Below are 18,553 nucleotides of genomic sequence, written 5' to 3'. Positions count from 1 at the left end.
CACTGAACGTGGCAGTTGTCTGTGTACCTGCAATCTCTTCGTCTGTTGATGTGAGAGCAGAACCTTCCTCTGGTGTTACTGATGGCTCTCTGGTCTGACTTGTGGAAAGAGTGTCTTGTGTTTCAGGTGACACTGATGTTGGTTTCTCAGTACTGTAGAGGGATGAAGCGATGGCCCCAGCAGTTGGTGAAGAATCACTTGTTCCAGGTTCATGTGATGATGTGACTGATGGTGACTCTGTGCTGAATTCTGAAGGCAAAGTTGCTGTAGTAAAGACTGACTCCTCAGAGATGCCAGTACTGCCGTCCCCTGAACTCTCTGTAAAAGTGACAGGAAGGAAGGATGATGCTTCAGGTTCAGCAGTTGATCCACTGATTGAAGGAACAGATTCCACCATTGTCGTTTCACTGCTAATGTCTATTTCAACAGTTTGTGGAAGAGTGGATGATGTAATAGAAGTCAGACTTGGAATCTCTGTTACTGAGCTTGTTAATGTCTCATCCGTGATGGCAGAAACTGATGGTTCGATTGAAAGCGGTGGGATTCTGGTTTTGTCTGTTTCAAGACTCATTGTTTCAGTAGATGTTGCTGTTGGTGCTTCAGTGCTGAACAATGATAAAGTTGTACCTACAACAGAAGAGGTTGTAGAGAACATGTCTGGGGTTTGGTCACCTGAGCCTTCTGGATCCACTGGAACAGTAACAGGTGATTTTTCTGTCTCATCAGTAACAGGAGAAACTGAGGTCTTGTCTGTTTGCACTGTGACGGTACCATCTTGTTTCTCAAGCGGATATTCTGTTGACTTCTCAGTGCTAAACAATGAAGATGCAGTTGGAGTTGCTCTTGGTGATTCGGTGCTGAATGATGATGAAGCTGTAGCAATGACAGAAGAGGTCAGAGTGAACATGTCAGTGGTTTGGTCACCTGAGCCTTCTGGATCCACTTGGACAGTAACAGAAGGTCTTTCAGTTTCATCAGTAAAAAGAGAAATTGATGATTGTGAAGTGTCTTCACTGAACGTGGCAGTTGTCTGTGTACCTGCAATCTCTTTGTCTGTTGATGTGAGAGCAGAACCTTCCTCTGGTGTTACTGATGGCTCTCTGGTCTGACTTGTGGAAAGAGTGTCTTGTGTTTCAGGTGACACTGATGTTGGTTTCTCAGTACTGTAGAGGGATGAAGCTATGGCCCCAGCAGTTGGTGAAGAATCACTTGTTCCAGGTTCATGTGATGATGTGACTGATGGTGACTCTGTGCTGAATTCTGAAGGCAAAGTTGCTGTAGTAAAGACTGACTCCTCAGAGATGCCAGTACTGCCGTCCCCTGAACTCTGTGACAAAGTGACAGTAAGGAAGGATGATGCTTCAGGTTCAGCAGTTGATCCACTGATTGAAGGAACAGATTCCACCATTGTCGTTTCACTGCTAATGTCTATTTCAACAGTTTGTGGAAGAGTGGATGATGTAATAGAAGTCAGACTTGGAATCTCTGTTACTGAGCTTGTTAATGTCTCATCCGTGATGGCAGAAACTGATGGTTCGATTGAAAGCGGTGGGATTCTGGTTTTGTCTGTTTCAAGACTCATTGTTTCAGTAGATGTTGCTGTTGGTGCTTCAGTGCTGAACAATGATAAAGTTGTACCTACAACAGAAGAGGTTGTAGAGAACATGTCTGGGGTTTGGTCACCTGAGCCTTCTGGATCCACTGGAACAGTAACAGGTGATTTTTCTGTCTCATCAGTAACAGGAGAAACTGAGGTCTTGTCTGTTTGCACTGTGACGGTACCATCTTGTTTCTCAAGCGGATATTCTGTTGACTTCTCAGTGCTAAACAATGAAGATGCAGTTGGAGTTGCTCTTGGTGATTCGGTGCTGAATGATGATGAAGCTGTAGCAATGACAGAAGAGGTCAGAGTGAACATGTCAGTGGTTTGGTCACCTGAGCCTTCTGGATCCACTTGGACAGTAACAGAAGGTCTTTCAGTTTCATCAGTAAAAAGAGAAATTGATGATTGTGAAGTGTCTTCACTGAACATCGTAGTTGTCTGTGTACCTGAGCTCTCTCCATCTGTTGATGTGAGAGCAGAACCTTCCTCTGGTGTTACTGATGGCTCTCTGGTCTGACTTGTGGAAAGAGTGTCTTGTGTTTCAGGTGACACTGATGTTGGTTTCTCAGTACTGTAGAGGGATGAAGCTATGGCCCCAGCAGTTGGTGAAGAATCACTTGTTCCAGGTTCATGTGATGATGTGACTGATGGTGACTCTGTGCTGAATTCTGAAGGCAAAGTTGCTGTAGTAAAGACTGACTCCTCAGAGATGCCAGTACTGCCGTCCCCTGAACTCTCTGTAAAAGTGACAGGAAGGAAGGATGATGCTTCAGGTTCAGCAGTTGATCCACTGATTGAAGGAACAGATTCCACCATTGTCGTTTCACTGCTAATGTCTATTTCAACAGTTTGTGGAAGAGTGGATGATGTAATAGAAGTCAGACTTGGAATCTCTGTTACTGAGCTTGTTAATGTCTCATCCGTGATGGCAGAAACTGATGGTTCGATTGAAAGCGGTGGGATTCTGGTTTTGTCTGTATCAAGACTCATTGTTTGAGTAGATGTTGCTGTTGGTGCTTCAGTGCTGAACAATGATAAAGTTGTACCTACAACTGTGGAGGTTGTAGAGAACATGTCTGGGGTTTGGTCACCTGAGCCTTCTGGATCCACTGGAACAGTAACAGGTGATTTTTCTGTCTCATCAGTAACAGGAGAAACTGAGGTCTTGTCTGTTTGCACTGTGACAGTACCATCTTGTTTCTCAAGCGGATATTCTGTTGACTTCTCAGTGCTAAACAATGAAGATGCAGTTGGAGTTGCTCTTGGTGATTCGGTGCTGAATGATGATGAAGCTGTAGCAATGACAGAAGAGATCAGAGTGAACATGTCAGTGGTTTGGTCACCTGAGCCTTCTGGATCCACTTGAACAGTAACAGAAGATCTTTCTGTTTCATCAGTAACAGGAGGAACTGATGATTGTGAAGTGCCTTCACTGAACGTGGCAGTTGTCTGTGTACCTGCGACCTCTTCATCTGTTGATGTGAGAGCAGAACCTTCCTCTGGTGTTACTGATGGCTCTCTGGTCTGACTTGTGGAAAGAGTGTCTTGTGTTTCAGGTGACACTGATGTTGGTTTCTCAGTACTGTAGAGGGATGAAGCTATGGCCCCAGCAGTTGGTGAAGAATCACTTGTTCCAGGTTCATGTGATGATGTGACTGATGGTGACTCTGTGCTGAATTCTGAAGGCAAAGTTGCTGTAGTAAAGACTGACTCCTCAGAGATGCCAGTACTGCCGTCCCCTGAACTCTCTGTAAAAGTGACAGGAAGGAAGGATGATGCTTCAGGTTCAGCAGTTGATCCACTGATTGAAGGAACAGATTCCACCATTGTCGTTTCACTGCTAATGTCTATTTCAACAGTTTGTGGAAGAGTGGATGATGTAATAGAAGTCAGACTTGGAATCTCTGTTACTGAGCTTGTTAATGTCTCATCCGTGATGGCAGAAACTGATGGTTCGATTGAAAGCGCTGGGATTCTGGTTTTGTCTGTTTCAAGACTCATTGTTTCAGTAGATGTTGCTGTTGGTGCTTCAGTGCTGAACAATGATAAAGTTGTACCTACAACAGAAGAGGTTGTAGAGAACATGTCTGGGGTTTGGTCACCTGAGCCTTCTGGATCCACTGGAACAGTAACAGGTGATTTTTCTGTCTCATCAGTAACAGGAGAAACTGAGGTCTTGTCTGTTTGCACTGTGACGGTACCATCTTGTTTCTCAAGCGGATATTCTGTTGACTTCTCAGTGCTAAACAATGAAGATGCAGTTGGAGTTGCTCTTGGTGATTCGGTGCTGAATGATGATGAAGCTGTAGCAATGACAGAAGAGGTCAGAGTGAACATGTCAGTGGTTTGGTCACCTGAGCCTTCTGGATCCACTTGAACAGTAACAGAAGATCTTTCTGTTTCATCAGTAACAGGAGAAACTGATGATTGTGAAGTGCCTTCACTGAACGTGGCAGTTGTCTGTGTACCTGCGACCTCTTCATCTGTTGATGTGAGAGCAGAACCTTCCTCTGGTGTTACTGATGGCTCTCTGGTCTGACTTGTGGAAAGAGTGTCTTGTGTTTCAGGTGACACTGATATTGGTTTCTCAGTACTGTAGAGGGATGAAGCGATGGCCCCAGCAGTTGGTGAAGAATCACTTGTTCCAGGTTCATGTGATGATGTGACTGATGGTGACTCTGTGCTGAATTCTGAAGGCAAAGTTGCTGTAGTAAAGACTGACTCCTCAGAGATGCCAGTACTGCCGTCCCCTGAACTCTCTGTAAAAGTGACCGGAAGGAAGGATGATGCTTCAGGTTCAGCAGTTGATCCACTGATTGAAGGAACAGACTCCACCATTGTAGTCTCACTACTAGTATCTTGTTCAACAGTTTCTGGAAGAGTGGATGATATAAGAGAAGTCGAACTTGGAATCTCTGTTATTGAACTTGTTAATGTCTCATCTGTGAGGGCAGAAACTGATGGTTCTACTGAAAGATGAGGTATTCTTGTTTTGTCTGTTTCAAAACTTGATGTTTCAGTAGATGTTGCTGGTGATGCTTCAGTGCTGTAGAATGATAAAGTTGTACCTACAACCGTGGAGGTTGGAGAGAACATGTCTGGGGTTTGGTCACCTGAGCCTTCTGGATCCACTGGAACAGTAACAGGTGATTTTTCTGTCTCATCAGTAACAGGAGAAACTGAGGTCTTGTCTGTTTGCACTGTGACGGTACCATCTTGTTTCTCAAGCGGATATTCTGTTGACTTCTCAGTGCTAAACAATGAAGATGCAGTTGGAGTTGCTCTTGGTGATTCGGTGCTGAATGATGATGAAGCTGTAGCAATGACAGAAGAGGTCAGAGTGAACATGTCAGTGGTTTGGTCACCTGAGCCTTCTGGATCCACTTGAACAGTAACAGAAGGTCTTTCAGTTTCATCAGTAACAGGAGGAACTGATGATTGTGAAGTGCCTTCACTGAACGTGGCAGTTGTCTGTGTACCTGCGACCTCTTCATCTGTTGATGTGAGAGCAGAACCTTCCTCTGGTGTTACTGATGGCTCTCTGGTCTGACTTGTGGAAAGAGTGTCTTGTGTTTCAGGTGACACTGATGTTGGTTTCACAGTACTGTAGAGGGATGAAGCTATGGCCCCAGCAGTTGGTGAAGAATCACTTGTTCCAGGTTCATGTGATGATGTGACTGATGGTGACTCTGTGCTGAATTCTGAAGGCAAAGTTGCTGTAGTAAAGACTGACTCCTCAGAGATGCCAGTACTGCCGTCCCCTGAACTCTCTGTAAAAGTGACAGGAAGGAAGGATGATGCTTCAGGTTCAGCAGTTGATCCACTGATTGAAGGAACAGATTCCACCATTGTCGTTTCACTGCTAATGTCTATTTCAACAGTTTGTGGAAGAGTGGATGATGTAATAGAAGTCAGACTTGGAATCTCTGTTACTGAGCTTGTTAATGTCTCATCCGTGATGGCAGAAACTGATGGTTCGATTGAAAGCGGTGGGATTCTGGTTTTTTCTGTTTCAAGACTCATTGTTTCAGTAGATGTTGCTGTTGGTGCTTCAGTGCTGAACAATGATAAAGTTGTACCTACAACAGAGGAGGTTGTAGAGAACATGTCTGGGGTTTGGTCACCTGAGCCTTCTGGATCCACTGGAACAGTAACAGGTGATTTTTCTGTCTCATCAGTAACAGGAGAAACTGAGGTCTTGTCTGTTTGCACTGTGACAGTACCATCTTGTTTCTCAAGCGGATATTCTGTTGACTTCTCAGTGCTAAACAATGAAGATGCAGTTGGAGTTGCTCTTGGTGATTCGGTGCTGAATGATGATGAAGCTGTAGCAATGACAGAAGAGGTCAGAGTGAACATGTCAGTGGTTTGGTCACCTGAGCCTTCTGGATCCACTTGGACAGTGACAGAAGATCTTTCTGTTTCATCAGTAACAGGAGGAACTGATGATTGTGAAGTGCCTTCACTGAACGTGGCAGTTGTCTGTGTACCTGCGACCTCTTCATCTGTTGATGTGAGAGCAGAACCTTCCTCTGGTGTTACTGATGGCTCTCTGGTCTGACTTGTGGAAAGAGTGTCTTGTGTTTCAGGTGACACTGATGTTGGTTTCTCAGTACTGTAGAGGGATGAAGCTATGGCCCCAGCAGTTGGTGAAGAATCACTTGTTCCAGGTTCATGTGATGATGTGACTGATGGTGACTCTGTGCTGAATTCTGAAGGCAAAGTTGCTGTAGTAAAGACTGACTCCTCAGAGATGCCAGTACTGCCGTCCCCTGAACTCTCTGTAAAAGTGACAGGAAGGAAAGATGATGCTTCAGGTTCAGCAGTTGATCCACTGATTGAAGGCACAGATTCCACCATTGTCGTTTCACTGCTAATGTCTATTTCAACAGTTTGTGGAAGAGTGGATGATGTAATAGAAGTCAGACCTGGAATCTCTGTTACTGAGCTTGTTAATGTCTCATCCGTGATGGCAGAAACTGATGGTTCGATTGAAAGCGGTGGGATTCTGGTTTTGTCTGTTTCAAGACTCATTGTTTCAGTAGATGTTGCTGTTGGTGCTTCAGTGCTGAACAATGATAAAGTTGTACCTACAACAGAAGAGGTTGTAGAGAACATGTCTGGGGTTTGGTCACCTGAGCCTTCTGGATCCACTGGAACAGTAACAGGTGATTTTTCTGTCTCATCAGTAACAGGAGAAACTGAGGTCTTGTCTGTTTGCACTGTGACGGTACCATCTTGTTTCTCAAGCGGATATTCTGTTGACTTCTCAGTGCTAAACAATGAAGATGCAGTTGGAGTTGCTCTTGGTGATTCGGTGCTGAATGATGATGAAGCTGTAGCAATGACAGAAGAGGTCAGAGTGAACATGTCAGTGGTTTGGTCACCTGAGCCTTCTGGATCCACTTGAACAGTAACAGAAGGTCTTTCAGTTTCATCAGTAACAGGAGGAACTGATGATTGTGAAGTGCCTTCACTGAACGTGGCAGTTGTCTGTGTACCTGCGACCTCTTCATCTGTTGATGTGAGAGCAGAACCTTCCTCTGGTGTTACTGATGGCTCTCTGGTCTGACTTGTGGAAAGAGTGTCTTGTGTTTCAGGTGACACTGATGTTGGTTTCACAGTACTGTAGAGGGATGAAGCTATGGCCCCAGCAGTTGGTGAAGAATCACTTGTTCCAGGTTCATGTGATGATGTGACTGATGGTGACTCTGTGCTGAATTCTGAAGGCAAAGTTGCTGTAGTAAAGACTGACTCCTCAGAGATGCCAGTACTGCCGTCCCCTGAACTCTCTGTAAAAGTGACAGGAAGGAAGGATGATGCTTCAGGTTCAGCAGTTGATCCACTGATTGAAGGAACAGATTCCACCATTGTCGTTTCACTGCTAATGTCTATTTCAACAGTTTGTGGAAGAGTGGATGATGTAATAGAAGTCAGACTTGGAATCTCTGTTACTGAGCTTGTTAATGTCTCATCCGTGATGGCAGAAACTGATGGTTCGATTGAAAGCGGTGGGATTCTGGTTTTTTCTGTTTCAAGACTCATTGTTTCAGTAGATGTTGCTGTTGGTGCTTCAGTGCTGAACAATGATAAAGTTGTACCTACAACAGAGGAGGTTGTAGAGAACATGTCTGGGGTTTGGTCACCTGAGCCTTCTGGATCCACTGGAACAGTAACAGGTGATTTTTCTGTCTCATCAGTAACAGGAGAAACTGAGGTCTTGTCTGTTTGCACTGTGACAGTACCATCTTGTTTCTCAAGCGGATATTCTGTTGACTTCTCAGTGCTAAACAATGAAGATGCAGTTGGAGTTGCTCTTGGTGATTCGGTGCTGAATGATGATGAAGCTGTAGCAATGACAGAAGAGGTCAGAGTGAACATGTCAGTGGTTTGGTCACCTGAGCCTTCTGGATCCACTTGGACAGTGACAGAAGATCTTTCTGTTTCATCAGTAACAGGAGGAACTGATGATTGTGAAGTGCCTTCACTGAACGTGGCAGTTGTCTGTGTACCTGCGACCTCTTCATCTGTTGATGTGAGAGCAGAACCTTCCTCTGGTGTTACTGATGGCTCTCTGGTCTGACTTGTGGAAAGAGTGTCTTGTGTTTCAGGTGACACTGATGTTGGTTTCTCAGTACTGTAGAGGGATGAAGCTATGGCCCCAGCAGTTGGTGAAGAATCACTTGTTCCAGGTTCATGTGATGATGTGACTGATGGTGACTCTGTGCTGAATTCTGAAGGCAAAGTTGCTGTAGTAAAGACTGACTCCTCAGAGATGCCAGTACTGCCGTCCCCTGAACTCTCTGTAAAAGTGACAGGAAGGAAAGATGATGCTTCAGGTTCAGCAGTTGATCCACTGATTGAAGGCACAGATTCCACCATTGTCGTTTCACTGCTAATGTCTATTTCAACAGTTTGTGGAAGAGTGGATGATGTAATAGAAGTCAGACCTGGAATCTCTGTTACTGAGCTTGTTAATGTCTCATCCGTGATGGCAGAAACTGATGGTTCGATTGAAAGCGGTGGGATTCTGGTTTTGTCTGTTTCAAGACTCATTGTTTCAGTAGATGTTGCTGTTGGTGCTTCAGTGCTGAACAATGATAAAGTTGTACCTACAACAGAAGAGGTTGTAGAGAACATGTCTGGGGTTTGGTCACCTGAGCCTTCTGGATCCACTGGAACAGTAACAGGTGATTTTTCTGTCTCATCAGTAACAGGAGAAACTGAGGTCTTGTCTGTTTGCACTGTGACGGTACCATCTTGTTTCTCAAGCGGATATTCTGTTGACTTCTCAGTGCTAAACAATGAAGATGCAGTTGGAGTTGCTCTTGGTGATTCGGTGCTGAATGATGATGAAGCTGTAGCAATGACAGAAGAGGTCAGAGTGAACATGTCAGTGGTTTGGTCACCTGAGCCTTCTGGATCCACTTGAACAGTAACAGAAGATCTTTCTGTTTCATCAGTAACAGGAGAAACTGATGATTGTGAAGTGTTTTCACTGAACGTGGCAGTTGTCTGTGTACCTGCGACCTCTTCATCTGTTGATGTGAGAGCAGAACCTTCCTCTGGTGTTACTGATGGCTCTCTGGTCTGACTTGTGGAAAGAGTGTCTTGTGTTTCAGGTGACACTGATGTTGGTTTCACAGTACTGTAGAGGGATGAAGCTATGGCCCCAGCAGTTGGTGAAGAATCACTTGTTCCAGGTTCATGTGATGATGTGACTGATGGTGACTCTGTGCTGAATTCTGAAGGCAAAGTTGCTGTAGTAAAGACTGACTCCTCAGAGACGCCAGTACTGCCGTCCCCTGAACTCTCTGTAAAAGTGACCGGAAGGAAGGATGATGCTTCAGGTTCAGCAGTTGATCCACTGATTGAAGGAACAGATTCCACCATTGTCGTTTCACTGCTAATGTCTATTTCAACAGTTTGTGGAAGAGTGGATGATGTAATAGAAGTCAGACTTGGAATCTCTGTTACTGAGCTTGTTAATGTCTCATCCGTGATGGCAGAAACTGATGGTTCGATTGAAAGCGGTGGGATTCTGGTTTTGTCTGTTTCAAGACTCATTGTTTCAGTAGATGTTGCTGTTGGTGCTTCAGTGCTGAACAATGATAAAGTTGTACCTACAACAGAGGAGGTTGTAGAGAACATGTCTGGGGTTTGGTCACCTGAGCCTTCTGGATCCACTGGAACAGTAACAGGTGATTTTTCTGTCTCATCAGTAACAGGAGAAACTGAGGTCTTGTCTGTTTGCACTGTGACGGTACCATCTTGTTTCTCAAGCGGATATTCTGTTGACTTCTCAGTGCTAAACAATGAAGATGCAGTTGGAGTTGCTCTTGGTGATTCGGTGCTGAATGATGATGAAGCTGTAGCAATGACAGAAGAGGTCAGAGTGAACATGTCAGTGGTTTGGTCACCTGAGCCTTCTGGATCCACTTGGACAGTGACAGAAGATCTTTCTGTTTCATCAGTAACAGGAGAAACTGATGATTGTGAAGTGCCTTCACTGAACGTGGCAGTTGTCTGTGTACCTGCGACCTCTTCATCTGTTGATGTGAGAGCAGAACCTTCCTCTGGTGTTACTGATGGCTCTCTGGTCTGACTTGTGGAAAGAGTGTCTTGTGTTTCAGGTGACACTGATGTTGGTTTCTCAGTACTGTAGAGGGATGAAGCTATGGCCCCAGCAGTTGGTGAAGAATCACTTGTTCCAGGTTCATGTGATGATGTGACTGATGGTGACTCTGTGCTGAATTCTGAAGGCAAAGTTGCTGTAGTAAAGACTGACTCCTCAGAGATGCCAGTACTGCCGTCCCCTGAACTCTCTGTAAAAGTGACCGGAAGGAAGGATGATGCTTCAGGTTCAGCAGTTGATCCACTGATTGAAGGAACAGACTCCACCATTGTAGTCTCACTACTAGTATCTTGTTCAACAGTTTCTGGAAGAGTGGATGATATAAGAGAAGTCGAACTTGGAATCTCTGTTATTGAACTTGTTAATGTCTCATCCGTGATGGCAGAAACTGATGGTTCTACTGAAAGATGAGGTATTCTTGTTTTGTCTATTTCAAAACTTGATGTTTCAGTAGATGTTGCTGGTGATGCTTCAGTGCTGTAGAATGATAAAGTTGTACCTACAACCGTGGAGGTTGGAGAGAACATGTCTGGGGTTTGGTCACCTGAGCCTTCTGGATCCACTGGAACAGTAACAGGTGATTTTTCTGTCTCATCAGTAACAGGAGAAACTGAGGTCTTGTCTGTTTGCACTGTGACGGTACCATCTTGTTTCTCAAGCGGATATTCTGTTGACTTCTCAGTGCTAAACAATGAAGATGCAGTTGGAGTTGCTCTTGGTGATTCGGTGCTGAATGATGATGAAGCTGTAGCAATGACAGAAGAGGTCAGAGTGAACATGTCAGTGGTTTGGTCACCTGAGCCTTCTGGATCCACTTGAACAGTAACAGAAGGTCTTTCAGTTTCATCAGTAACAGGAGGAACTGATGATTGTGAAGTGCCTTCACTGAACGTGGCAGTTGTCTGTGTACCTGCGACCTCTTCATCTGTTGATGTGAGAGCAGAACCTTCCTCTGGTGTTACTGATGGCTCTCTGGTCTGACTTGTGGAAAGAGTGTCTTGTGTTTCAGGTGACACTGATGTTGGTTTCACAGTACTGTAGAGGGATGAAGCTATGGCCCCAGCAGTTGGTGAAGAATCACTTGTTCCAGGTTCATGTGATGATGTGACTGATGGTGACTCTGTGCTGAATTCTGAAGGCAAAGTTGCTGTAGTAAAGACTGACTCCTCAGAGATGCCAGTACTGCCGTCCCCTGAACTCTCTGTAAAAGTGACAGGAAGGAAGGATGATGCTTCAGGTTCAGCAGTTGATCCACTGATTGAAGGAACAGATTCCACCATTGTCGTTTCACTGCTAATGTCTATTTCAACAGTTTGTGGAAGAGTGGATGATGTAATAGAAGTCAGACTTGGAATCTCTGTTACTGAGCTTGTTAATGTCTCATCCGTGATGGCGGAAACTGATGGTTCGATTGAAAGCGGTGGGATTCTGGTTTTGTCTGTTTCAAGACTCATTGTTTGAGTAGATGTTGCTGTTGGTGCTTCAGTGCTGAACAATGATAAAGTTGTACCTACAACAGAGGAGGTTGTAGAGAACATGTCTGGGGTTTGGTCACCTGAGCCTTCTGGATCCACTGGAACAGTAACAGGTGATTTTTCTGTCTCATCAGTAACAGGAGAAACTGAGGTCTTGTCTGTTTGCACTGTGACGGTACCATCTTGTTTCTCAAGCGGATATTCTGTTGACTTCTCAGTGCTAAACAATGAAGATGCAGTTGGAGTTGCTCTTGGTGATTCGGTGCTGAATGATGATGAAGCTGTAGCAATGACAGAAGAGGTCAGAGTGAACATGTCAGTGGTTTGGTCACCTGAGCCTTCTGGATCCACTTGGACAGTGACAGAAGATCTTTCTGTTTCATCAGTAACAGGAGAAACTGATGATTGTGAAGTGCCTTCACTGAACGTGGCAGTTGTCTGTGTACCTGCGACCTCTTCATCTGTTGATGTGAGAGCAGAACCTTCCTCTGGTGTTACTGATGGCTCTCTGGTCTGACTTGTGGAAAGAGTGTCTTGTGTTTCAGGTGACACTGATGTTGGTTTCTCAGTACTGTAGAGGGATGAAGCTATGGCCCCAGCAGTTGGTGAAGAATCACTTGTTCCAGGTTCATGTGATGATGTGACTGATGGTGACTCTGTGCTGAATTCTGAAGGCAAAGTTGCTGTAGTAAAGACTGACTCCTCAGAGATGCCAGTACTGCCGTCCCCTGAACTCTCTGTAAAAGTGACAGGAAGGAAGGATGATGCTTCAGGTTCAGCAGTTGATCCACTGATTGAAGGAACAGATTCCACCATTGTCGTTTCACTGCTAATGTCTATTTCAACAGTTTGTGGAAGAGTGGATGATGTAATAGAAGTCAGACCTGGAATCTCTGTTACTGAGCTTGTTAATGTCTCATCCGTGATGGCAGAAACTGATGGTTCGATTGAAAGCGGTGGGATTCTGGTTTTGTCTGTTTCAAGACTCATTGTTTCAGTAGATGTTGCTGTTGGTGCTTCAGTGCTGAACAATGATAAAGTTGTACCTACAACAGAAGAGGTTGTAGAGAACATGTCTGGGGTTTGGTCACCTGAGCCTTCTAGATCCACTGGAACAGTAACAGGTGATTTTTCTGTCTCATCAGTAACAGGAGAAACTGAGGTCTTGTCTGTTTGCACTGTGACGGTACCATCTTGTTTCTCAAGCGGATATTCTGTTGACTTCTCAGTGCTAAACAATGAAGATGCAGTTGGAGTTGCTCTTGGTGATTCGGTGCTGAATGATGATGAAGCTGTAGCAATGACAGAAGAGGTCAGAGTGAACATGTCAGTGGTTTGGTCACCTGAGCCTTCTGGATCCACTTGAACAGTAACAGAAGATCTTTCTGTTTCATCAGTAACAGGAGGAACTGATGATTGTGAAGTGCCTTCACTGAACGTGGCAGTTGTCTGTGTACCTGCGACCTCTTCATCTGTTGATGTGAGAGCAGAACCTTCCTCTGGTGTTACTGATGGCTCTCTGGTCTGACTTGTGGAAAGAGTGTCTTGTGTTTCAGGTGACACTGATGTTGGTTTCTCAGTACTGTAGAGGGATGAAGCTATGGCCCCAGCAGTTGGTGAAGAATCACTTGTTCCAGGTTCATGTGATGATGTGACTGATGGTGACTCTGTGCTGAATTCTGAAGGCAAAGTTGCTGTAGTAAAGACTGACTCCTCAGAGATGCCAGTACTGCCGTCCCCTGAACTCTCTGTAAAAGTGACAGGAAGGAAGGATGATGCTTCAGGTTCAGCAGTTGATCCACTGATTGAAGGAACAGATTCCACCATTGTCGTTTCACTGCTAATGTCTATTTCAACAGTTTGTGGAAGAGTGGATGATGTAATAGAAGTCAGACTTGGAATCTCTGTTACTGAGCTTGTTAATGTCTCATCCGTGATGGCAGAAACTGATGGTTCGATTGAAAGCGCTGGGATTCTGGTTTTGTCTGTTTCAAGACTCATTGTTTCAGTAGATGTTGCTGTTGGTGCTTCAGTGCTGAACAATGATAAAGTTGTACCTACAACAGAAGAGGTTGTAGAGAACATGTCTGGGGTTTGGTCACCTGAGCCTTCTGGATCCACTGGAACAGTAACAGGTGATTTTTCTGTTTCATCAGTAACAGGAGAAACTGAGGTCTTGTCTGTCTTCACTGAAACAGTACCATCTTGTTCCTCAAGCGGATATGCCGTTGATTTCTCAGTGCTAAACAATGAAGATGCAGTAGGAGTTGCTCTTGGTGATTCAGTGCTGAATAATGATGAAGCTGTAGCAATGACAGAAGAGATCAGAGTGAACATGTCAGTGGTCTGGTCACTTGAGCTTTCTGGATCCACTTGGACAGTGACAGAAGATCTTTCTGTTTCATCAGTAACAGGAGAAACTGATGATTGTGAAGTGTTTTCACTGAACGTGGCAGTTGTCTGTGTACCTGCGATCTCTTCGTCTGTTGATGTGAGAGCAGAACCTTCCTCTGGTGTTACTGATGGCTCTCTGGTCTGACTTGTGGAAAGAGTGTCTTGTGTTTCAGGCAACACTGATGTTGGTTTCTCAGTACTGTAGAGGGATGAAGCTATGGCTCCAGCAGTTGGTGAAGAATCACTTGTTCCAGGTTCATGTGATGATGTGACTGATGGTGACTCTGTGCTGAATTCTGAAGGCAAAGTTGCTGTAGTAAAGACTGACTCCTCAGAGACGCCAGTACTGCCGTCCTCTGAACTCTGTGACAAAGTGACAGTAAGGAAGGATGATGCTTCAGGTTCAGCAGTTGATCCACTGATTGAAGGAACAGATTCCACCATTGTCGTTTCACTGCTAATGTCTATTTCAACAGTTTGTGGAAGAGTGGATGATGTAATAGAAGTCAGACTTGGAATCTCTGTTACTGAGCTTGTTAATGTCTCATCCGTGATGGCAGAAACTGATGGTTTGATTGAAAGCGGTGGGATTCTGGTTTTGTCTGTTTCAAGACTCATTGTTTCAGTAGATGTTGCTGTTGGTGCTTCAGTGCTGAACAATGATAAAGTTGTACCTACAACTGTGGAGGTTGTAGAGAACATGTGTGGGGTTTGGTCACCTGAGCCTTCTGGATCCACTGGAACAGTAACAGGTGATTTTTCTGTTTCATCAGTAACAGGAGAAACTGAGGTCTTGTCTGTCTTCACTGAAACAGTACCATCTTGTTCCTCAAGCGGATATGCCGTTGATTTCTCAGTGCTAAACAATGAAGATGCAGTAGGAGTTGCTCTTGGTGATTCAGTGCTGAATAATGATGAAGCTGTAGCAATGACAGAAGAGATCAGAGTGAACATGTCAGTGGTCTGGTCACTTGAGCTTTCTGGATCCACTTGGACAGTGACAGAAGATGATGTTTCAGGTTCAGCAGTTGACCCACTGATTGAAGGAGCAGACTCCACCATTGTAGTCTCACTGCTAATATCTTGTTCCACAGTTTCTGGAAGTGAGAATGATGTAACAGAAGTCAGACTTGGAATCTCTGTTACTGAGCTTGTTAATGTCTCATCCGTGATGGCAGAAACTGATGGTTCGACTGAAAGCGGTGGGATTCTGGTTTTGTCTGTTTCAAGACTCGTTGTTTCAGTAGATGTTGCTGTTGGTGCTTCAGTGCTGTAAAATGATAAAGTTGTACCTACAACCGAGGAAGTTGTAGTGAACATGTCTGGGGTTTGGTCACTTATGCCTTCTGGATCCACTGGAACAGTAACAGGTGATTTTTCTGTCTCATCCGTAACAGGAGAAACTGAGGACTCTTCTGTACGATCTCTTACATCACTTTCAGGTTCCTCACCTGGCAGTGCTGTTGGCTTGTCAGTGCTGGGAAAAAATGAGGTTGTAGGGGCTGCAGTGTCTTTGCCGGGTATTAAACTTGTTAGTTCACTTGAGCTCTCTTTGTCTATTGTTGGGGAAGTCGAGTCTGTTACAGAACGCACTGATTCTATTGTTGTTGGTTTCTCAGTGCTTAACATAGAGGATGCAGAAGCTGTATTAATTGGTGTACCGGTACTAGATGTTTCAGCTGTGTCCTTTTCTGAGCTTTCTCTGTCTGTATAGGTTTTAATTGAGGTTGTCTCTGCCTCACCTATAGATGTGATTAGTTGTGATGAGGCTGATGGTTTTTGTGTGTCTTCATATAATGTTGTTGGTTTCTCTGTGCTGTAAGTGGGTCGTGTGCTTTGAGTGATGTCGCCAACTGCAGGTTCCTTAGAACTAGAAGGTATTTCCATATTTTCATTTGTCACCTCACTGGCTGTGCTGAGTTTTGAGGATGGTAGCACAGTAGTTGATACAGCAGCTTCTGTTGATGTCATCCCAGATGTTAGGATATCTGCACTCTCTCCATCAGTTCCAGGGTGCATGGAACCTGTCTCTGGAAAAATACTTCCTGGGGTCATTTTTGAAGCTTGTGTTTGGGTTGTGTCCTCATTTACACTGGTGATTTCCACTTTTGATATTGCAGTTGAAATCAGGTGATCAGGTGAATCAGTCATTACTGATGCACTTTGTGTTGAGTACTGACTGAAAAATTCAGTGAATGATGACATTGTTGTCTTAATAATTTCGATAGCACTGTATATGGGGGAGGCAGTGGTTGTAATTGATTCTTGAGTAGATATTTCATCTTCGCCAACTGTTTCTACTGTTTGTGATGTTTCTTCACTCTCCCCTGTCACTTGATCTGTTGTTTGTCTAGAGCTTATGCTTGAAGATGTTGTTGCAGTCCCTACAGATGTATGGGATAGAGGCCTGGTTGTAAACGTGTCCACTGTTTGGATGCCTGAACCATCCTCCTCTGATGTAGACTTTGCATCTGTTGTACCTGTCCCCTCTGAAGTTTCAGCCAAGGAAGGTGCAACAGATGATGATGACTGAGTGCTGTCTACATCTTTGGCTGGTGTTATCTCAGTCTCGGCTGTCTGCTCAGAAAGGGCTGAACCACTAGATACTAAAGGAATCATTGTGCTGAAGGCAAATTCTTTTGGGGTTTGGGTCACTTTTCCTCCCTCCACATCTTGAGTAGAGCTCTGTGACTCACTAATTGTTGATGTTGGTGTTTTCCAACCAGCGTCATCAGAGGCGGGAGTGGACATAGTCTGTAACGTAGACTGAGCACTGTCTTCCACAGCTGGAGTAGCAGATGTGCTCTCTGCCTCCTCTGTGACTTCTGCTTTATCTCTGGCTGTGTGAAGTTCGGTTGAAGAAGTGACAGAGAACTGGTCCTCAGCTGTTTTTGTCTGAGTCACTATTGAGTCACTTTTCACATAAATGGGAGTCCTCTCTGACTCATCTACCTCTTTTTGCACAAATGCTGTGGAGGTTTCTTGATCATCTTTTGCTGTTTGGGTTTCTCTAGTTGCTTTGGTGGTCCATGGCTTGGCTGTTACTGAAGGAAGAAAGTCAGCAGAGGTAGCTGTGACATCATCCATCTCCTCTGTTGCATCTGTTGCAATTGGACCTGTAGTTTTTGCCTTCACTGTTGAGGCTGGAACAGAGGTTGAGTCTCTCTGTGTGGGGCCTTTTGTAGTCAGGTCATCTTCTATAGGGAGTATTTGAGGAGGTGTTGATTCAACTATTGGGATTAAATAAGGGTCATAGCCATCAACATCTGGGATCTCTGTAGAGATTGGTACTTTTGTCTGTTTCTCCATAGAGTCAGTGGAGTTATCAACTGGAAGATCAGTCCAACTATAATCAAACACTGTGGTTATTTCATCGCCTAATCCCAGAGTTGACACATTAGTCAAAATCTGGGTACCTTTGGCCTCTATTTCTTTCTCTGGCTCCAATGTGATCTCTTGTTTACCATTTATAAAACTAACAGCTGGAGTGAGGGTTACAGCAACCTGTGGGAAAAGCTCTGGGTCTCCACTCTGCTGGATAGGCTCACTGTCAGCTATGGAGGGGGTGTGATGGTCATCCACAACCGGTATAGCAGGAGACTGAGAATCTTGTGGCTGTAGAACCTGGCCAACTGTAAAGAAAATAATGAAGAATATAAGTGCAGGCTGTAACAATATGATTTTAAAGTAAGCAAAAGTCTAGTTTAATAATACCAGAAAAACATTACAAATAAAAGTTAGCATTTTATTTCTAAAATCGCAGTCTGTTATAGCCAGTTATAGTATCATTATAGCATTTGCATCTCATCTGTTTTATCAAGTTTTATCAAAATCTTTATGTACAAACTTATTCAAAATTACACATTATAACCTTTACCAAGTCAACATTAACAGTGGTATTATTAACTTGGATAGCATTGTGTTTTGGTAGTATTCATGCCCCTGTGCCTGCCTTCTGTATTTTATCTACAAAGCGGTCCACAAGTTAAGTGAATTCAGATGTCAGCAGCTGTCTGCTCATAATTTTAAGTTAACACAGAAGCAGGGATCAATTCCCTTAACAGCATGCAATGGTATCATCATCTACCTATGGACTGCTGCCTAGGATGGGTTTATGTATTCATATAAATAAACAGGATGTTGCCTGGCTGGAAACAATCTACCTTCATTGGAAGTGAATTACTACACAAAGCCAAACTCCAGATATTGAAGCTTTTTTTTAATGCAGCTTAATTCAGTGAACTAGAGGCCAATCATAACATTTGAAACCAAGCAAATGTCCATGCCTATACCTGTACAGAGGAACGTGTGACATTTCAAGAGTAGCCCAAACAACATCTCTGTAACTCATGTGGCTATTCTTCCCCCTACAAAAATATGCTTTCCAGTTTTATTTTGCATACCCATAATTAATTAAAAAATGTGAAGGTGCCGGCTTTGGTAATC

At 44.2% G+C, this 18,553-nt stretch overlaps 1 protein-coding gene across 1 annotated transcript in view; it reads right to left on the bottom strand.

Annotated features, from left to right (window-relative positions):
- LOC146981632 (uncharacterized) overlaps positions 1-18,553 on the bottom strand; it is a 34,654-nt gene that overhangs the window by 199 nt on the left and 15,902 nt on the right. The window contains exon 8 of the mRNA XM_085788258.1: positions 9-17,739. Within this exon, the coding sequence (XP_085644384.1) occupies positions 9-17,739 (17,731 nt within the window). The remainder of the gene's footprint in view (positions 1-8; positions 17,740-18,553) is intronic.

This window comes from Trachurus japonicus, chromosome 9, assembly GCF_045865225.1.
Source record: "Trachurus japonicus isolate A0001 chromosome 9, Traja_1.0".
Classification (NCBI taxonomy): domain Eukaryota; kingdom Metazoa; phylum Chordata; class Actinopteri; order Carangiformes; family Carangidae; genus Trachurus; species Trachurus japonicus.
The sequence above is the reverse complement of the archived record's forward strand: the minus strand, read 5'-3'. Positions and strand labels throughout refer to the sequence as shown.